Here is a 21,326-nt window from a genome sequence, read left to right as displayed (position 1 = left end):
GTTCTAACTTCATTGCTTTACAGGTAGCTGTCCAGCTTTCCCAACACCACTTGCTGATGAGACTGTCTTTTCTCCATTGCATATTCTTCCCTCCTTTGTTGAAGATTAATTGACCATAGATGTGTGGGTTTATTTCTGGGCTCTCTATTCCTTTTTTCATTTTTTAGTCTTGTCAGAACTAAGTCCATTTTTTAGTCATGACATCTAACTTGGTTTTGAGCCTTTCTTCTATGTCTTTGCTTTCTGTTTCATTAAATTCCACTTTTATTTGTATTATTTCCTTTTATCTGTTTTTCTTTATGTTCTTTTATAACTGAAGACAGATGATATGTTCATTAATTTATTTTTAACTTTTCTTTTCTGATGTAATTATGTATAACTACAGATTTCTTTTTTATATACTCCTTTGCTGCATCACACAAAGTTATTTGTATAGTCTTTAATTTTACTTATAAGTATTTTAAAAATTCTGTTAAGATTTCTTCTCTGGCTCATCAGTGTTTGTTGTTATTGTTTTGCTCAGTCGTGTCTGACTTGGCGACCCCATGGACTATAGCCCACCAGGTTCCTCTGTCCGTGGGATTCTCCAGGCAAGAATACTGGAGTGGGTTGCCATTTCCTTCTCCACATCAGTTTTTAGAAGTTTCTAGACTTATAAGATTTTTTTAAAGCTATCTTTTTGTTATGATTGTCAGAGAATATGATTTAGGATACCAAGTACACAAAAAATGTGTAGAGATTTTTATGGCATTTGATTGGATTTTGTACATACTCTTGTTTGTGTTCTTCTGTTTGGAAGTTATATTTGCATATGTTTATTGCATCAAACTTAATAGTTATGATGTCAGTTCTTCTTTAACTTTCTAATGTTTTGTCTTCTTAATTTACTACTGAGATAAATATGTTAAAAGTTAAACCTTTATGACAGTGGATTTGTCAGTTTTTTCTTGTTTTGTCAATCTATTTTGGACCTATATTAATAGGTACACATAAGCTTAGCTGTTATGTATATTGAATAAAACCTTTTATCAGGATATAGTGACTTTCCTTATCACTAGGATAGCTTTGCCTTAAAGTCTTTTTGTGTGTTATTAATATATCTATACCAGTTCTGTATTAATTAGTATTTGCCTGGTATTTTAATTTTTTTCCCTATTTTTATTTTTTAACCATTCACTACTTTAGGTTCTTCGGTGTGTTTCTCTTGACAAGCATGTGGACAACTTCTCAACCTTACATAAAATATTTTCTGTGTGGTTGCAGCGCAGAAGGTGCTGAAAAATGGCAGAAGAGGTGGTAGTGGTAGCCAAGTTTGATTATGTGGCCCAGCAAGAGCAAGAGCTGAACATCAAGAAGAACGAGAGACTGTGGCTTCTGGATGACTCGAAGTCCTGGTGGCGAGTTCGAAATTCCATGAATAAAACGGGTTTTGTACCTTCTAACTATGTGGAAAGGAAAAACAGTGCTCGGAAAGCATCTATCGTAAAAAACCTAAAAGATACCTTAGGTAAGTTATTTTTGTTTTAAAACAAGAACAGTTATACTTTCTTTCTGACGAATGCTAGAAATTCGTTCTTTGTACAGAATTTTGGCATCAGTGGGCAGAACTGACTAGAACATCCCAAACTGGGATTTCAGCTAGGCAAGGTAAGTTTGGCTCATAGCAAGTGTATTCAAGTCAGTTGTGTTCAAAAAGACCAGTGAAGGTCATTTTCTGTAAATCTAGCTAGTGGAACGCACTCTGATTTTCTGTCAGGGGCTTCTTGAACCATAGGTACCTATTGGAGTTTAGACAGATTCTCCATATAATTGAGATGGGGATAAATGATTGAGATGCAGAATATCCTCCTTGTCATTAAGGTCACTTATTTTACAGGATACATTGATGGATTTTACATCTAATGGCTTTAGTTCAGTTCAGTTCAGTCGCTCAGTCATGTCCGACTCTTTGCAACCCCATGAATTATAGCACGCCAGGCCTCCCTGTCCATCACCAACTCCCGGAGTTCACTCAAACTCATGTCCATCGAGTCAGTGATGCCATCCAGCCATCTCATCCTCTGTTGTCCCCTTCTCCTCCTGCCCCCAATCCCTCCCAGCATCAGAGTCTTTTCCAATGAGTCAACTCTTCTCATGAGGTGGCCAAAGTACTGGAGTTTCAGCTTTAGCTTCAGTCCTTCCAAAGAAATCCCAGGGCTGATCTCCTTCAGAATGGACTGGTTGGATCTCCTTGCAGTCCAAGGGACTCTCAAGAGTCTTCTCCAGCACCACAGTTCAGAAGCATCAATTCTTCGGTGCTCAGCTTTCTTTGCAGTCCAACTCTCACATCCGTATATGACCACAGGAAAAACCATAGCCTTGACCAGACGGACCTTTGTTGGCAAAGTAATGTCTCTGCTTTTTAATATGCTCTCTAGGTTGGTCATAACTTTCCTTCCAAGGAGTAAGTGTCTTTTAATTTCATGGCTGTAATCACCATCTGCAGTGATTTTGGAGCCCAGAAAAATAAAAGTCTGACACTGTTTCCAGTGTTTGCCCATCTATTTCCCGTGAAGTGATGGGACCAGATGCCATGATCTTCGTTTTCTGAATGTTGAGCTTTAAGCCAACTTTTTCACTCTCCTCTTCACTTTCATCAAGAGGCTTTTTAGTTCCTCTTCTCTTTCTGCCATAAGGGTGGTGTCATCTGCATGTCTGAGGTTATTGATATTTCTCCCGGCAATCTTGATTCCAGCTTGTGCATCTTCCAGCCCAGCGTATCTCATGATGTACTCTGCATATAAGTTAAATAAGCAGGCTGATAATGGCTTACGTTTTGATATTTGCTTTTAAAAACAAATGCATTTTGTTCTTATGTTTGATATAAGAGTTTTAAGTTGTCGATCATTGCCATATATTAGCATCTACAAAGCTTATCTTTCTTATTTTGTTTCTCTTTCTTCCTGTAACTGTAAATTTTGTTTCTACTGACCTTCCCTTAGGGCCATAAATAGGGGAATCTACTTCATGTTGGGCTTGGCCAAGCTGTGATAGGAAGGAAATATGCGCAGATGAGAACCAGTCTGTCTCTCTCTTTTTAAAAAATTCTCCTTAGCTAACAGGAAGGAACTGGGAGGGACATAGTTTCCCTCAGGTATTTAGGCAAGCATGCTGTTACTTAATAGTTCTTGGTGTATATGTAGAAGAAAAAGTATAATTTCTCCTTGAAAAAGATAGTTTGACAATAATGTGGCTTTTGAGAATAATGTGACATGACTGAACATGGAGTATTATTGACTGCTTTATATTAATTTTTATTTCTTACTCATCATTGTTGTTATTCTATTCTAAAGGTAATTTAATAAGTGAAGTTATTAACCATACATTTAAATGCTTTATCTAGGCTTACCTTTTTTTTTTTTTTGAGATTTTTGAGGTCATTGTTATTAGTTAATTATTTACTATTAGTTTTTAAATGGAAGATAGTCGGAAAGAGATTGTCCTTGAATGGTTGAAGAGATCAAAGTTAAAACCAGGAATACTTATGATTTTGTAAATAATTAGATATTTATTTAAAGTATATTGATTAAGGGTGTTCGAGAAAATTAAGGTGACTTCTGTCAAAATATGCTTTATAGTGATGAAGGCACAGAAAGGACTAAGGACACACCTAGATAAACTTACATCCTTAAAAAAGGGTAGTGGTATCCTGAGACTATAGCAGATGTGACAGTAATTAACAAAAGACAGTGAAAAAACTAATATAGAGCAAGAGGAAAATCCCAGTTTTAGATACAACTTCATATTAATTGCAAAAGCTTTAGTAGATACAGTTTTTGTTATTAATACTCCTGGGAAACCTTCCATACTATTTTCTGATATTATTGAGACAATTTTAGCTGTCTCAAGACTGTATCTTTTTAACTGTCTTGAGACTGTATTATTGAGACTGTTATCTAAGTTCTAGGCTATCATTGTATTATATTACAGTTATTGCTGTCTATTCCAAAGTACTTGGAAACATTCTGTTTTAAGGTAGTGACCTACAGTTAGCCTGTATAATGATGTAAATCCAGTTTTTGCCTTTGGTGGACAGCCTTCTCCCCTTTCTCCAGGTTTCTGAATCCTGTTTTGGTAACTTAAATGTTCCATTTAAATAATGGATTTGTTTCACAATGATTGTGCTGATGGAGATCTTGTTCGAAGGTTAAGAAAAAAAAAGGAGAAAACAAAGGAAAGAATGAATACATGATGAAAAATAGAAAAATAGTACAGATGAACATAGGTCCAGGGCGGGAATAGAGATTCAGACATATAGAACTCTGGGAGAAGAGGTTAGGAAAGGGGAGGGTGGGATGAACTGGGAGATTAGGTTTGACAGAAATACACTAACACGTGTGAAACAGATAGCTAGTGGGAACCCGCAGAGCAGCACAGGGAGCTCAGCTTGGTGCTCTGTGATGACCTCGATGGGTGGGTTGGGGGTGTAGGATCAAGGGAGCTCCAAGAGGGAGGGGATATAGATATACATATTGCTGATTCACTTTGTTGTACAGCAGAAACTCATGCAACATTGTAAAGTAATTCTACTCCAATTAAAAAAGAATGAATACATGAATGTATTTTCAACTACTGAAAAAAATATGCTTTAAATATGTGCTTTAAAACTTCTTCCAAAATAAATCTGAATAGTAAGGTCATATTTGTGGCCATCATGATATCCTTGTTTTGTAAGTTCTGTTAGCATTCAGGGAAAAAATGTTTTGGCAAGAGGAAAGCCTTAGGAAAACTTTCTATTGCCTGGGTGTGGGCCAAGTCACATGGATGGGGTGTGGGGAGTTTCAGTGTTGCAGAACCAGGAAGTTCACTGAAAATTATCCTGCTGTGTTAACAAACTAACGAAAGAGAACACGGGATTTTTTTTCCAAATGAATTGGCTAAAGGTGTTTAAAGATTTTTTCAGTAAGTGAATCTGTTTATTATATCTATAGCTTTCTTGTTTTTGAATTAGAATTTTCAGTTTGTGAATTTAAAGGAAAACTGTAAGGAGAGAACATGGTGGGTTTATATAGGCTGGTGCTTTATGTTTGTCAATCATAAGCTAAGTGGCAGTACATCAGATATTAATAGCTTTGACTTGATAAGTAAAATAATTTCAAAATTTTAATATCAGTATTTAAATAACAAATAGAAAAAGTATAAATGATTTGACTTTGATGTAGTTAGTTCTCTGAACTTAGCATAGACATTTGAAATTAACTAAATAAATTGTAAACATATTAGGAGGAGAAAAAGGATTTAAGTGAGCAAGATCATCCTCAGCATTTGAAGTAACATGATACTGTTACTGCTTTTTACTTAGACTTTAGAGGACTGATGTAGAAGATAATGCTTAATGAAAGCACCGGTATAGAGGGTATTTTAATTTAATCAGTGTCAGATTGCTAGAAATTGCTGTTTTGGTTAATGTGAGATTTGATAGTTTGAAATGAATTGTGAGAGCAGCTGCATACAAAGAATTTGAAAACATTGACAGAAAATAGTGAACTTGGATTGCTTTGAGTCGAGGTTTTAAAGTGATTCTGATACTAACAAAGAACCTAAATTGTGGATCTGCTGATAGCCTTTGTATACTCCTATGATAGTGAACTTGATTTGGTCTCTTTGAACAGTTGCTCAGTGGTTCTAGAAAAATGAACAGAGAAATTGTTGTAGAACTCTCTTATGTGTAAGGAGTCTAAGGAAACAGAGTAACCTGTCAGGAGATTCTGTGGCAAAGAGCAAAATGGAAAGGGATCAGGCACTTCATTGGCAAAAAAGCTATAATTATAATATTAAGACTCATTCATTTTTTTTCGGTAACTTTGGTGGCCAAATGAATCCTTCTGGAATATGTCTTTCTTGGTTGGTTTTTGGGGAGTTGTTAAAATTTTAGATCCATTTTGGGAGTTAGTTTTCCTTTTAAAGAGTTTCTTCATTCATTCATTTATCAACATTTTTATTGAGAACCTACCTACTGCAGGCCAGATAAAAACTAATTGTCACAGAACTTAGATTCTGATGGGGAGGTAGGTGATGGTTATTATTTATTGTTAATATTTCTTAAGTTTGATTTTAAGTGATACTGACCATAAACCAACTAGAAGTGATATAAAAAGGATATACTGTATCACTGATACAGTGATTTAATATTTACCATCAATATAATATAAAATTATCATTCTATTGAATCTTAGAAAGTTGATAGTTATTCTTAAATACATTTGTAGACTTAGAGTCAGGATTTGAGATTGATAACCAAAGTATTCGTTCCTCACTGCTTACAGTAAGCCGAAATTTTACTAATTTAGTTTTATAGCTTGTTAGAATAGAAATAGGCTATTCACCTACTGTTTTCCCTGAACGGACTTGAAACATAGAGGAAACAATATTTGTGCTCCTTGTGTGGTAGGCAACTAGAACCCTTGAGAACAGAAAGGGCATTGTTTCAGATAAAGCAGAGAATAATAAAAAGCAGTAATTTATCTTATTTCATATAAATCAGGTAAACTGATAAAAATACAAAAAAATATTAAATAAAAACCTCTGTTGGAAAGAACATCATTTATAATATTTAGAATTCCTTCATTCTCCTCCCAGATATATCAGTTATTAGCCATGTGGCCAAGGGTGTATAACTTTGCTGATTTCCTGTTTCTTATTTGTAAAGGAGAGAGTTGGGCAAGACCAGATGATCTTGGAAATTCCCTACTGACTTTGAAAGTCTTATAGTCCTGGTACACAGCTGATCAGCCTTATGTGTGTCATAGAAATAAGGGGGAAATCCATAAGGGAGAAACTGGTTTTTAAGAAATAGGAACATAACAGAATTATAGTTCCCTAAAGAATTAGCAAGGATCAGTATTATTCTTTTATTTTTGCTGTGCTGGGTCTTCATTGTGGCACACAGGCTTCTCTTGTTGCAGATCACCTGGGGCTCAGTAGTTGAGGCATGTGGGCTTAACTGCACACAGCATATGGGATTTTCATTCACTGACCAGGGATTAGACCCGCCTCTCCTGCATTCTTACTGGACCACCACGGAAGTGCCCCTCTTCAGACTCATTCTGTCGAACATTTATTTACTGTGTGATTTAGATGGAGGGGAAATGACATCCTTAAAGTAAAGACCTAATGATGAAAGTGTAACTAGTACATTGAGTTCAGAAATACATTTGAAAGCTAAAAACTGAGAAACAGATTAATAGAGACAGACATTAATGTAAAAGTCTAATTAGCTTTTTAAAAGGGATTGAAAAATTGCTGAGAATCTGTCCTGGCAGTGGTTTACATGAGTAAAAGACTTAGCAGGAGCTGCTGTGATAATGTATGTGCTAAAAAAACTCTCAACATGTTATATGATGGTATTGATTCAAATTTATGAGGTGCTCAGGTGAAGGGCTGCAGTGTGTGACATAGTCTATTCATTTTGGCTAGCTATACTTTAACAGTGGTTTTGAGAAACTCAGGTGCTTCCAAATACTGGCATAAGGTTTATCAAAGGATTTGGAAACCAGGTTACATAACGAATAGTTAATCGGTACAAAGATTTGCCTTAACTATCCTATAGGAGAGGACAACCATTTTATAAAGATGGAATATTCACAGTGCTTCACTAGATTCTTAAAAACTTTTGAGGAGTTAGTAGTACACTGTTTTGGTCAAGAAACGGTGCTATAGGAAGAAAGAAGTAAGACTAGTGGATTGGAGTGGAAGGGGAAGAGTGTGAGTGAGGGGAAGATTGAAAGCTATACTAATGCTTTTGGTTTTTTTAAACAAAGCTAATGATAAAAATGACTACCTCAGAGTTATGCACGTCCTGAGTTCATAGACCTGAGTATTTCCCTCCCAACCCTGGCCACGTCCAGCTATTTCATGCTATAGTAAAAAAATAAAATAATAAAAATAGTAAAAAAATAAATAAATAAAATAATAAAAATAGTGAAAAAAAAAAGTATAGTAAAAAAAATGCTTATTTTTGAAAAAATAAATTCCGGAAGCACTAGGAGGTAGGAAAATATCGATAGTAGTCACCATCGATTGAGTGCCTGCTGTGTGCTGTGTATACACTGTGCTGAGTGCTTTCCATATAAACTTTTAAAAATTCGTTACAAAATTTTTCTGAGGTAGGTAGTTACTATGCACCACATTTCACAAACAAGGAAACTAGAGTTTAAAGAAGATTAAATAACTTGACCAAGCTCTGATTAATCTGTAAGTAGCACCATTGAAATTTAAACTTAGGGTCTCTTGTTAAAGAGTTTTCCTAGTGTACACATTACATTTATGACTATAGCGTTAGAGTCAGATAAGTAATGGATTGGCAGGATTTGCTGCAAAAGGGTCTGATTAAAATTAGGATTGTGGTGAACCAGCTGAAGTTGAGAACAATTTAGAAAAGATCTGAAGGAGCCTGCTTGTTGCTGTGATGTAATGTGAAAGTCACTCAGTCGTGTCTGACTCTTTGCAACCCCATGGACTATACAGCCCATGGAATTCTCCAGGCCAAAATACTGGAGTGGGTAGCCTTTCCCTTCTCCAGGGGATCTTCCCAACCCAGGTCTCCCACATTGCAAGCAGATTATTTACCAGCTGAGCCACAAGGAAGCCCAAGAATACTGGAGTGGGTAGCCTATCCCTTCTCTTTAGCAGATCTACTTGACCCAGGAATCAAACCAGGGTCTCCTGCATTGCAGACGGATTGTTTACCAACTGAACTATCCAGGAAGCCCTGTGTTGTTGGAATGATCTAATTGTTGATTATAACATACTTGAGAAATTGAGATACTAATACTTTACATTTGTATAATTTTGTAAAGTGCATTTGCATCTACTCTCTTATTGATAAAACATGAGATTAGAAAGACTGTTTTTAAGCAGTGGAAACAAAAGAAACAAGCCCTTCCTAAAGATTTGTAAGCAGGGGAAAAAGCGAACCATCGATTTTGCATGCATTTGTATCATCCACATGATAAACAGGACTTTGTGTTGCACAGAAAACAGATATTCTAAGTTTGTATTTTCTGTGAACTGTTTCTGGCCTCTAAGATTAAAATAAGTTGTTTTGATTGTTTCCTACTTGGGATTTAATTGTTGGGTCTGTCTAGAAATTCTTCATTCTTTTTTTGGACAAGGTATAATTAGTCTTAGACCATTATCTTTTTCAGAATCAAAAAAATATTTTAGAACTAGTCTTCATTTTCAGATTTAAATTTTGCATTTGCTTATATCAATATTCAATTTAATCAATTTGATAAACCCATTGATCATCTTCCATCTGTACAGTTATAAACAGTATATAGGAAATGCAAAAGATCAGTGAGATAGTAAAATGATCCTCTCTGAAAGCTTATATTCTTGTAGATAGGGTTAAAAGATAAACACAGAAAATGCTAGCATACAAGTACCTCAGAAATACAGAATACTAAAATAAAAATATTTTTTAAAAAAGGAGAGCTTATATATCATGGGAATTGAGGATGGAGAATGAAGGATATTGAAAAACACAAAGCAGGAAGATAAAATAATAAAGTTGTTATTTGAAATGACACTTCTTGAATGGGTAGATTCTTTAAAAGGCAGAATTTTTAATAAGGTTTTGGGAAAAAACTAGCAAACGAGGTAAACTAAGTCATGAATTAGATATTTCCACATTTTTATTAAACTTTAGTTTCAATGCAGGGCGTTACAGAAAGATGCTTTTATTTAACATTTACTCCTGTATACTGTGCTATTACATTGTTGTATTCAGTTCTCATAACACTCATGATAAGTGCTGTTTACAAGCTCCAAAAAGTGAAATAGCTTCCTCAAGATGGCATGGTTAATAAGACACATACCTGGGATGTGAACCCAAAGGCCTATAATGTTTCAAGGCCTCTACTGTTTGCTATAGTCTATAATATAAGCCTGGAAAGGAAGGTTTGAGGACAATCTGTAGAGGACTGTAGACTCTAGGCACAGTTGTTGTTGTTAAGTCACTAAGTCGTGTCCGACTCTTGTGATCCCATGGACTGTAGCCTGTCAGGCTCTTCTGTCCATGGGATTCTCCAGGCAAGAATACTGGAATGGGTTGCCATTTCCTTCTCCAGGGGATCTTCCCGACCCAGGAATTGAACCCGGGTTCTCCCGCATTACAGGCAGATGATTTGCCGACTGAGCTATGAGGGAAGCTCTAGGCACAGTATTTCTTGTAATTTATTAGGCAAAAGAGCCATTATTGGCTTTTGCGTAATCAGTTCAGTTTAGTCGCTCAGTTGTGTCTAACTCTTTGAGACCCCATGGACTGCAGCACGCCAGGCTTCCCTGTCTATCACCTACTCCTGGAGCTTGTTTAAACTCATGTCCATCAATTCGGCAATGCTGTCCAGCCCCCATCCATCTCATCCTCATTCCCTCCTCCTCCTGCCTTCAGTCTTGCCCAGCATCAGGATCTTTTCCAGTGAGTCAGTTTTTCGCATCAGGTGGCCAAGTATTGGAGCTTCAGCTTCAGCATCAGTCTTTCCAATGAATATTCAGGACTGATTTCTTTTAGGATTGACTGGTTTGATCTCCTTGCAGTCCAGAGGACTCTCAAGAGTCTTCGCTAGCACCACAGTTTGAAGGCATCAGTTCTTCAGTGCTTAGCCTTCTTTATAGTCCAACTCTCACATCCGTACATTACTACTGAAAAAACCATAGCTTTGACAAGACGGACCTTTGTTGGTAAAGTAATGTCTCTGCTTTTTAATATGCTGTCTAGGTGGGTCATAGCTTTTCTTCCGGGGAGCAGGCATCTTTTAATTTCATGGCTGCAGTCACCATTCATAGTGATTTTGGAGCCAAGAAAATAAAGTCTGTCACTGTTTCCATTGTTTCCCCATCTGTTTGCCATGAAGTGATGGGACTGGATGCCATGATCTTTGTTTTTTGAATGTTGAGTTTTAAGCCAGCTTTTTCACTCTTATGTTTCACTTTCAAGAGGTTCTTTAGTTCCTCTTCGCTTTTTGCCATAAAGGTGTTGTCATCTGCATATCTGAGGTTATTGATATTTCTCCCTGCAATATTGATTCCAGCTTGTGCTACAATAGGTCATGTAATTGTAGCTGTAATATAAAGTTAGACTGGATGATATTGGTGATGGGTTGAAGTCAGATAGACTGGATTAGTAAAAGAAAAAGGAAAAGAAAATTAGAGGGTAGTGACAGCTCAAGCACAACATGGGCCTGAACTAGAACATGAATAGTAGAAATGGAAAATTTTGGCAGAAAGGACATATGATGACTTTAAGAAATTGACGTGGGAATCTTTTAAGAAAGTAATTTTTATGATGTATAGTTCATGAAGGTAATCAACCATTTTTAAGTGTATAATTCAGTGTTATCTAGTTCATTAACAGTGTTGTGCAACCATCGCATCTAATTCCAGACTATTTTCATCACTCCAAAAGGAAACCCTATTCCCATTCAACAGTTGCTCCCATTACTCCTTCTCTTCAGCCCCTGGCAACCACCAATCGGCTTTCTGTCTATACAGAGTTACCTACTCTGGCTATGTTGTATAATATGTAATCATTATATGACATAACCAGAGTAGATAATATGGAATCATACAATATTAACGTTTTGTGTCTAGTTTCTTTCACTCAGCACACTGTTTTTGAGTAATTTTTATGATGTAAAGTTCATGAAGTTAATTAACCATTTTAAAGTGTAATATGTTGTAGCATGTATCACTGCTTCATCCCTTTTATCGCTGAAGAATATTGCCTTTAGGATGGACTGGTTGGATCTCCTTGCAGTCCAAGGGACTCTCAAGAGTCTTCTCTAACACCACAGTTCAGAAGCATCAATTCTTCGGCACTCAGCTTTCTTCACAGTCCAAATCTCACATCCATACATGACCACTGGAAAAACCATAGCCTTGACTAGACGGACCTTTGTTGGCAAAGTAATGTCTCTGCTTTTGAATATGCTATCTAGGTTGGTCATAACTTTCCTTCCAAGGAGTAAGTGTCTTTTAATTTCATGGCTTCAGTCACCATCTGCAGTGATTTTGGAGCCCAAATAAATAAAGTCTGACACTGTTTCCACTGTTTCCCCATCTATTTGCCGTGAAGTGATGGGACCAGATGCCATGATCTTAGTTTTCTGAATGTTGAGCTTTAAGCCAACTTTTTCAGTCTCCTCTTTCACTTTCATCAAGACCATCCTAAAGGACATCAGTCCTGGGTGTTCATTGGAAGGACTGATGCTGAAACTCCAATACTTTGGCCATCTCATGCAAAGAGTTGTCTCATTGGAAAAGACCCTGATGCTGGGAGGGATTGAGGGCAGGAGGAGAAGGGGATGACAGAGGATGAGATGGCTGGATGGCGTCACTGACTCGATGGACGTGAGTCTGAGTGAACTCCAGGAGTTGGTGATGAACAGGGAGGCGTGGCGTGCTGCGATTCACGGGGTCGCAAAGAGTCGGACATGACTAACCGACTGAACTGAACTGAATATTGCCTTATATGGGTATATACCACATTTTTGTGTATCCATCCATCTGTTGATGTACATTTGGGTGGTTTCTATGTTTTGATTATTGTGACTAGGAAGATGTGAACATTTGTACACAAGTATTTGTTTTAATTCCTGTTTTCGGTTCTTTTGAGTATATACCTATGAGTGGAATTATGGTACTTCTCTGTTTAACATTTGAGGAACCATCACCTGTTTCCCTTGGCATTTGTACCATTCTGCATTTTGACCAGTAGTATAAAAGGGGTTCCAGTTTCTACATATCCTCATCAATACTTATTTTCCTTTTTTTTTTTGGTTTGGTTTAATTTGGTTTTATTATTCCAATCCCAAAGAAAGGCAGTGCCAAAGAATGCTCAAACTACCGCACAATTGCACTTACCTCACACGCTAGTAAAGTAACACTCAAAATTCTCCAAGCCAGGCTTCAGCAGTACGTGAACCATGAACTTCCAGATGTTCAAGCTGGTTTTAGAAAAGGCAGAGGAACCAGAGATCAAATTGCCAACATTCGCTGGATCATCAAAAAAGCAAGAGAGTTCCAGAAAAACATGTATTTCTGCTTTATTGACTATGCCAAAGCCTTTGACTGTGTGGATCACAATAAACTGTGGAAAATTCTGAAAGAGATGGGAATACCAGACCACCTGACCTGCCTCTTGAGAAACCTGTATGCCGGTCAGGAAGCAACAGAACTGGACATGGAACAACAGACTGGTTCCTAATAGGAAAAGGAGTATGTCAAGGCTGTATATTGTTACCCTGCTTATTTAACTTCTATGCAGAGTACATCATGAGAAACGCTGGGCTGGAAGAAGCACAAGCTGGAATCAAGATTGCTGGGAGAAATATTAATAACCTCAGATATGCAGATGACACCACCCTTATGGCAGAAAGAGAAGAGGAACTAAAAAGCCTCTTGATGAAAGTGAAAGTAGAGAGTGAAAAAGTTGGCTTAAAGCTCAACATTCAGAAGACAAAGATCATGGCATCTGGTCCCATCACTTCATGGCAAATAGATGGGGAAACAGTGGAAACAGTGTCAGACTTTATTTTTCTGGGCTCCAAAATCACTGCAGATGGTGACTGCAGCCATGAAATTAAAAGACGCTTACTCCTTGGAAGGAAAGTTATGACCAACCTAGATAGCATATTGAAAAGCAGAGACATTACTTTGCCAACAAAGGTCCGTTAAGTCAAGGCTAGGGTTTTGCCTGTGGTCATGTATGGATGTGAGAGTTGGACTGTGAAGAAGGCTGAGCGCCGAAGAATTGATGCTTTTGAAGTGTGGTGTTGGAGAAGACTCTTGAGAGTCCCTTGGACTGCAAGGAGATCCAACCAGTCCATTCTGAAGGAGATCAGCCCTGGGATTTCTTTGGAAGGAATGATGCTAAAGCTGAAACTCCAGTACTTTGGCCACCTCATGCGAAGAGTTGACTCATTGGAAAAGACTCTGATGCTGGGAGGGATTGGGGGCAGGAGGAGAAGGGGACGGCAGAGGATGAGGTGGCTGGATGGCGTCACTGATTCGATGGACGTGAGTCTGAGTGAACTCCGGGAGTTGGTGATGGACAGGGAGGCCTGGCGTGCTGTGATTCATGGGGTTGCAAAGAGTCGGACACGACTGAGTGACTGAACTGAACTGATAGCCATCCTAGTAAGATGTGAAATGGTATTTCATTGTTATTTTGATTGGCATTTCTGTAATGACTAATGATATTGAGCTTCTTTTCAAGTGCTTTTGAGGTATTTGTATACCTTTGGAGAATTACTTGAATTCAAGTCCGTTGTCCATTTTTGAGATAAGTATTTCTTTTTGTTGTTGGGTTTTGCAAGTGCATTAGATGTTCTGGATATAGATTCTTATCAGAATTATATTTGCAAGTATTCTTTTCTAATTATGTAGGTTGTCTTTTCATTTTCTTGATAGTGTCCTTTGCACAAATGGTTTTTTTTTTTTTAATGAAGTGTAGTTTATTATTATTATTTGGTGTCAAATCTGAGAATCTGTTGCTAAATCCAAGGTCAGAAAGACTTTTCCCTAAATTTTCTTCTGAGAGTTTTTAAGTTTTAACTCTTATTTGCATCATATCTATTTTGAGTTGATTCTTATATGTGGTATGAAGTAGGAATCCAGTTTCATTCTTTTGCATGTGGATATCCAGTTGTCTCAGCATCATTTGTTAAAGAGACTATTCTTTCCTGTATTAAAATGGTCTTGGCACCCTTCTCGTGGTCAGAGTTAAAAATCAATTGACCAAAGATGTATGGTTTTATTTCACTACTCTCAATTCTATTCCATTGGTCTATTTTTCATTCCTTTTGTGCCAGTACTACACTTTTTTGATTACTGTGCCTTTGTAGTAAATTTTGAAATTGGGAAATATGAATCTTCCAACTTTGTTTTCCATTTTTAAGATTTTCTTTTGGCTATTTGGGGTCTTTTACAATTCCATATGAATTTTAGAGTCAGCTTTTTCCATTTCTGAAAAAAAAGGGGGGTACTTTGATAAGGATTTCACTGAATCTGTGCATCACTTTGGATAGTATAGTCATCCCTTCGTATCTGCTAGGTTTTGGTTCCAGTATCCCCTGCAAATACCAAAACTTAAGGATAATCCTTGTACAAGCAGCGTAGTATTTGCATATACTCTGCACATACTCTCCCATATATGTTAAATCATCTCTAGGTTACTTGCAATACCTAATACAACGTAAATTCTATGTAAATAGTTGCTGATGATGGCATGTGCAAGTTTTCCTTTTTTGAACTTTCTAAAATTTTTTTCTCAGTTTTTTTTTTTTAAGATTTTTATGTTTTTTACCTCAGGCTGCTGCATCAATTAAATAATTTCAGCAGAAAACACCCTAATCCTGAGAATGCTCCAAGTCAGTTGAAAGCAAGGCAAGCCACTGTGCCAGTCCTTCAGGTGGCTGCCTGAGAGATTGAAACCCATAATTACAATTCTTTATGAGAAAGATTTGTATTACTCTCTCTGACAGGAGATAACTTAGGCAGACAACTTCGGAGAAGGCAATGGCAACCCACTCCAGTACTCTTGCCTAGAAAATCCCTTGGACAGAGGAGCCTGGTAGGCTGCAGTCCATCGGGTCGCCAAGAGTCAGACACGACTGAGTGACTTCACTCTCACGCATTGGAGAAGGAAATGGCAACCCACTCCAGTGTTCTTGCCTGGAGAATCCCAGGGACGGGGGAGCCTGGTGGGCTGCCGTCTATGGGGTCGCGCAGAGTCGGCCATGACTGAAGTGACTTAGCAGCAGCAGCAGACAACTTAAAATGCTACCATGCTCTCTTACTACACAGCAGCAGCTTCTTTCTTCATTAAGCCTTGCCCTAGTTATTTTAAGTTCCTTACTGGATTCTAGAGTTCCACAAAAGTTGATTTTGACTGTATTCATGAGCTCATTAATTACTCTTTTGGAAGGATGGAACCCTAGAGTTCCCTACAGTGCCAGAAATCCCTGATGTACAGATTTTTCATAATCATGATATATCATTAGCCAGAAGGAAGGAAATTAGGGGCAGGGGGAGTTAGTTGATTTATGGATATTAGAGAGATTATTTTCATTTGGACATGGTGGTTGTATTTGAGTTGCTCATGGTGCCTTCTGTAGATGACTAGTGACAGTTGGAATTGTAATGTGTAAATTCCAGCTTGGAGCTGCAAAGAGACCTTGGAATCTTCTCTTTGGAAGTTACAGAAAATGAAAGTGATTTCCTTGAAGTAGAGGCTAAGTCCAAGCATGGCATCTTGGGAAATACTTTGAACTAAGGAATCATTCACTTACTCTTTTAGCAGACATTCCGTTTGCTCCTGCTACTAGTATAGTTACTGCTAAGTGCTGGAGAGACAAGGTAGTAAAATCCAGTTTACTGCCCCAGGAAACTCACTGTTTTATTAAGATGGGACAAGTAAGCAAGTAAAAATGCAGTTTTTATAACAAGGTTTATAGGAGCCCAGACAGAGGAACACAAGAATATTTAAACAGATCAGTGGGGAAAACAACATACTCTCGGGGAAATTAAAGAAGGAGAAATTGTTGTAGAGAGTAATCTGTGATCTTGGTTGTGTATAGAGAGCTTGAAAAGACTGAGGACTCTAAAATGGTCTAATTTGCTGTGAAAAGATGACAGCTGTAAGTAATTAAGTAGTTTTGGTGGAGATGAAGGACCAGATTATAAGGAGTTAGGAGTGAGTGAGTGGCAAAAGAGTTGAAAGAAAAAGGGAAGACAACCTTTTAAGAATGATGTAGTTAAAAAACAATAGCAGAGTTGTGTAACTCTGTTCTGGAATAGAAGTGATCTAAGTGTTTTTCTAGACTTTGGGAGTGAGTGGGAGGAAAACAGATCTGGATGGCCAAGAGTCCCAAAAAGAGGCAGGAAAGATGGTATTAAGAGTCCAGAAGGATTAGAGGTTGGGAACTTGGCAGAAAAAAAAGAGTAAGGGTAATGAGAAAGAATTTTTTTTTTTTTTAAACTTTACATAATTGTATTAGTTTTGCCAAATATCAAAATGAATCCTCCACAGGTATACATGTGTGCCCCACCCTGAACCCTCCTCCCTCCCCATACCATCCCTCTGGGTCGTCCCAGTGCACCAGCCCCAAGCATCCAGTATCGTGCATCGGACCTGGACTGGCAACTCATTTCATACATGATATTTTACATGTTTCAATGCCATTCTCCCAAATCTTCCCACCCTCTCCCTCTCCCACAGAGTCCATAAGACTGTTTTATACATCAGTGTCTCTTTTGCTGTCTCATACACAGGGTTATTGTTATCATCTTTCTAAATTCCATATATATGCGTTAGTATACTGTATTGGTGTTTTTCTTTCTGGCTTACTTCACTCTGTATAATAGGCTCCAGTTTCATCCACCTCATTAGAACTGATTCAAATGTATTCTTTTTAATGGCTGAGTAATACTCCGTTGTGTATATGTACCACTGCTTTCTTATCCATTCATCTGCTGATGGACATCTAGGTTGCTTCCATGTCCTGGCTATTATAAACAGTGCTGCGATGAACATTGGGGTACACGTGTCTCTTTCCCTTCTGGTTTCCTCAGTGTGTATGCCCAGCAGTGGGATTGCTGGATCATAAGGCAGTTCTATTTCCGGTTTTTTAAGGAATCTCCACACTGTTCTCCATAGTGGCTGTCCTAGTTTGCATTCCCACCAACAGTGTAAGAGGGTTCCCTTTTCTCCACACCTTCTCCAGCATTTATTACTTGTAGACTTTTGGATCGCAGCCATTCTGACTGGTGTGAAATGGTACCTCATAGTGGTTTTGATTTGCATTTCTCTGATTATGAGAAAGCATTTTGAAATAGAAAGTATTTGAGAAATTTTACCTAAGGATGCCTTAGTTTTTTCAGTAAAAGGAGAACACAAACTCATATGCTAAAGTTGCCGTAGCATACATTTACGATGATAGTACCATTTGGTTATTTTTTTCATTCTTTTAACAAATATATATTAGGCATCTCCTGTTTGCTAAGGCATTGTGTGAGATCCTTGGGATTATATCCGTGAACAAAGTCAGCAAAAATCTCTGCTGTTTTGAAGCTTATTTATATGTGAATTGGGTGAAGACAGATAAGCAAGTAAATTGTATATTATTATAAAATGAGCATGAAGTAAATAGAGCAACCTGAGTCTTGGAAACTAAGAAAGCAAATGGGAGGATTATCCAGACATAACTAGAGTTTTATTTTGCATATTAAATTGTAATTTAAGTTACTATTTAATTTCTATACAGCTAGTTATAGACTCTTAGTTAATAAAGAAGAACTTGGGTTTGCTGGAGCCTTTATGTATTTAGATTGTAGATATGTAGGAAATAATTTAATACTTACATTTAAGAGACAGTTTATTAATTTTAGGGCAACTTTAGAATGATGCTATACAATTACTTCAGGGTCTTTAACATGAGAAAAGAGAATTTATGAGGGGGGTCAAAAGTAACAAACTTGAGTTATATAAAATAAATAAGTCATGAGAATGCAAATGCAAAGAAAGAAGAGTGACATGGAGAGGAGGAGGGAGGGTAAAAAATTTAGTTACTGAGTTGAAGATCCTTTTGTAATGAATGAATTGGTGTTTTTTGTTTTTCATTGTTTCATATTCTTATTACCCTTTTTTATTTAAACAGGCATTGGAAAAGTGAAAAGAAAACCTAGTGTGCCGGATTCTGCATCTCCTGCTGATGATAGCTTTGTTGACCCCGGGGAACGTCTCTATGACCTCAACATGCCTGCTTATGTAAAATTTAACTATATGGCAGAGAGAGAGGATGAATTATCATTGATAAAAGGGACGAAGGTGATCGTTATGGAGAAATGCAGTGATGGGTGGTGGCGGGGTAGCTACAATGGACAAGTTGGATGGTTCCCTTCAAACTATGTGACTGAGGAAGGCGACAGTCCTTTGGGTGATCATGTGGGTTCTTTGTCAGAGAAGTTAGCAGCAGTCGTCAATAACCTAAATACTGGGCAAGTGTTACATGTGGTTCAGGCTCTTTACCCATTCAGCTCGTCCAATGATGAAGAACTTAATTTTGAGAAAGGAGATATAATGGATGTTATTGAAAAACCTGAAAATGACCCCGAGTGGTGGAAATGCAGGAAGATCAATGGAATGGTTGGTCTGGTGCCAAAAAACTATGTTACCATTATGCAGAATAACCCATTAACATCAGGTTTGGAACCATCGCCTCCACAGTGTGATTACATTAGGCCTTCACTTACTGGAAAGTTTGCTGGCAATCCGTGGTATTATGGGAAAGTCACCAGGCACCAAGCAGAAATGGCATTAAATGAAAGAGGGCATGAAGGTGATTTCCTCATTCGTGATAGTGAATCTTCGGTAAGTTGGTTTTCAAAGGTAAATGGAAATAGAGCCCTGGATATTAAAAAAAATAAATGGAAGACCAGAGAGGTTTAGTGGCTTCCGTAAAATTAACCAGGTAGTATATTTGTTAACATGTGAAGTTTCTGAGTAAAGTCAATGTTCTTTCCAAGTATATTTATTTTTAGTAAAATATAGCCTTAAACAGGATTATTTGGCCTTGTCTAGTTCTGTTGGTTTTGCCTTCCTGAATCTGTTGCATTAAACTGAAAAATGGAGAAAATTAAACACTGACTTTTTCACTGAGAACAACGCAGTAGATTAAACTGGAAAAACATTTCTTAAATTGCACAATCGGTACACTGTCATCCTTATAATAAATGAAATCCCTGAATTTAGAAAAAAATCTATATTTGTTTCTATATAAATACTTGTTTGGAAGTTGGAATACACTTTTAGGCACCTCAAAAACCCATTTGAACATGCACCATATTTGGGAGGGCATTTACAATAATGATAAATTCTGTTCCCATAGTAGTGAAACAATAAAATTGTAAAACCATGAAAATTGAATAAGAAAATAGTTATGTGGGCTCTTTTGCATACTGTATAGGATTTTAGAATTTGATAATACTCATTTCCCTTAAAAATGACCTTTATTTTTCCTTGATAAAGGATATCACTACTTTTCCATGATTAGTATTAGCTTTGTGTGTATATATCATGTGTGTGTGTGTGTGTGTGTGTGTGTGTGTGTGTGTGTGCGCGCGTGCGCGCGTGCATGTGTGTAAGGGGTGGGGGAAGAGGGAGCAAGATTGAAATTAATTGAACCTCCTGCTCTGAAGTTCAGGAAATGGGGGTCTGTATGTAACCCCACCGGAAGAGCAGGTGGTTGATGATAGGGAAGAGTAATGGGATTTGTTTTCTGTTAGGTGCCTGACCTGGCCCTGGTTTCCAGGACAAGCAGTGGGCAGAAGGGCTAGGAAGGGAGTGACCCTGGAGTGGGTGGTAAATAACCATAAGATGTTTCCAGGAAACCCACTGTTTGAAACTTTGACAGTAACTGCATAAGAGGGTGATATAAACTGTTCAAAGAAGTGTTAGAATTAAAAAAAGAAAAAACCTAAGAAAGTAGCTTGATTGCAGAATACCTTGTATTTTCTTATAGGTAATTGAGCATAGATATTAGCCAAAATACACCATTATTTTTAGTAGTAGAAATTTTAAAGTAGAGATCTCAAATAAGCATATTTTGTTTGACTTGCGCAGTGTTCTTAATCATTTGACTTCATTGTCAGTATTTAAATATTGGGAGGTTTCGAATGAAAATTGAGACAGCCTTCCCTTTTAAAATTGGAAGGCCTGTCGGTGTTGAGCTGTGTTCCTACAGGGCGACAGCTGCAGCCTGGCGGCCCTGCGCAGCTGTCCCCCATATAGCCCCCGGCCCTTGTTTGTATTTCTTTCTTCCCCGGTACAGGCATTTTGATTTTATGACCTCTTAGAGTTTACATTAGTTCTCATTTTTGTGTCCTTCATCTTTGAGAATTCAGAGTATATATCAGCTATTCTGTAAGACAGCTACTGTTTGGTACTAATTGAAAAGGGGTGGATGTCTTGGATTTTCTGCTGTGTTTCTCCAGTAGTTTGAATGAAGAGAAGATCACGAATCAAATGTTAAACTAAAGGATTTGCTATGGTGTTAGGGAGATTTTGGTGTCTTAACTGGTTCAATATTGAATCCTGGCTCTTTTAACTAGATAGATGATCTTGGACAACTCAGCTTCTCTTCAGCCTTTATTTTTTCATCTGTAAAATGGGTTTGTTTTGAGGCATAAAGGAGATAATTCATGTAAATAATTTAGCCTTGTGCCTGGTGTTTAAAGTGCTCACATTTTAGCTGTTATTAGTTTCTATAAAAATGCTAATAGATGTC

The 21,326-nt window shown here is 37.5% G+C and overlaps 1 protein-coding gene across 8 annotated transcripts in view; it reads left to right on the top strand.

Moving 5' to 3' along the window:
• Positions 1-21,326, top strand: part of NCK1 (NCK adaptor protein 1) — a 77,584-nt gene that overhangs the window by 55,509 nt on the left and 749 nt on the right. For 5 of the 8 annotated variants that reach the window (XM_055569599.1, XM_055569597.1, XM_055569592.1 and 2 more), the window contains exons 2-3: positions 1,264-1,507; positions 18,699-19,411. In XM_055569599.1, coding sequence (XP_055425574.1) covers positions 1,282-1,507; positions 18,699-19,411 — 939 coding nt within the window. In that variant the 5' untranslated portion in view covers positions 1,264-1,281. The remainder of the gene's footprint in view (positions 1-1,263; positions 1,508-18,698; positions 19,412-21,326) is intronic. The other 3 variants (XM_055569598.1, XM_055569593.1, XM_055569600.1) reach the window with 1 other exon arrangement.

Source organism: Bubalus kerabau, chromosome 2 (genome assembly GCF_029407905.1).
Source record: "Bubalus kerabau isolate K-KA32 ecotype Philippines breed swamp buffalo chromosome 2, PCC_UOA_SB_1v2, whole genome shotgun sequence".
Lineage (NCBI taxonomy): Eukaryota > Metazoa > Chordata > Mammalia > Artiodactyla > Bovidae > Bubalus > Bubalus kerabau.
The sequence above is the reverse complement of the archived record's forward strand: the minus strand, read 5'-3'. Positions and strand labels throughout refer to the sequence as shown.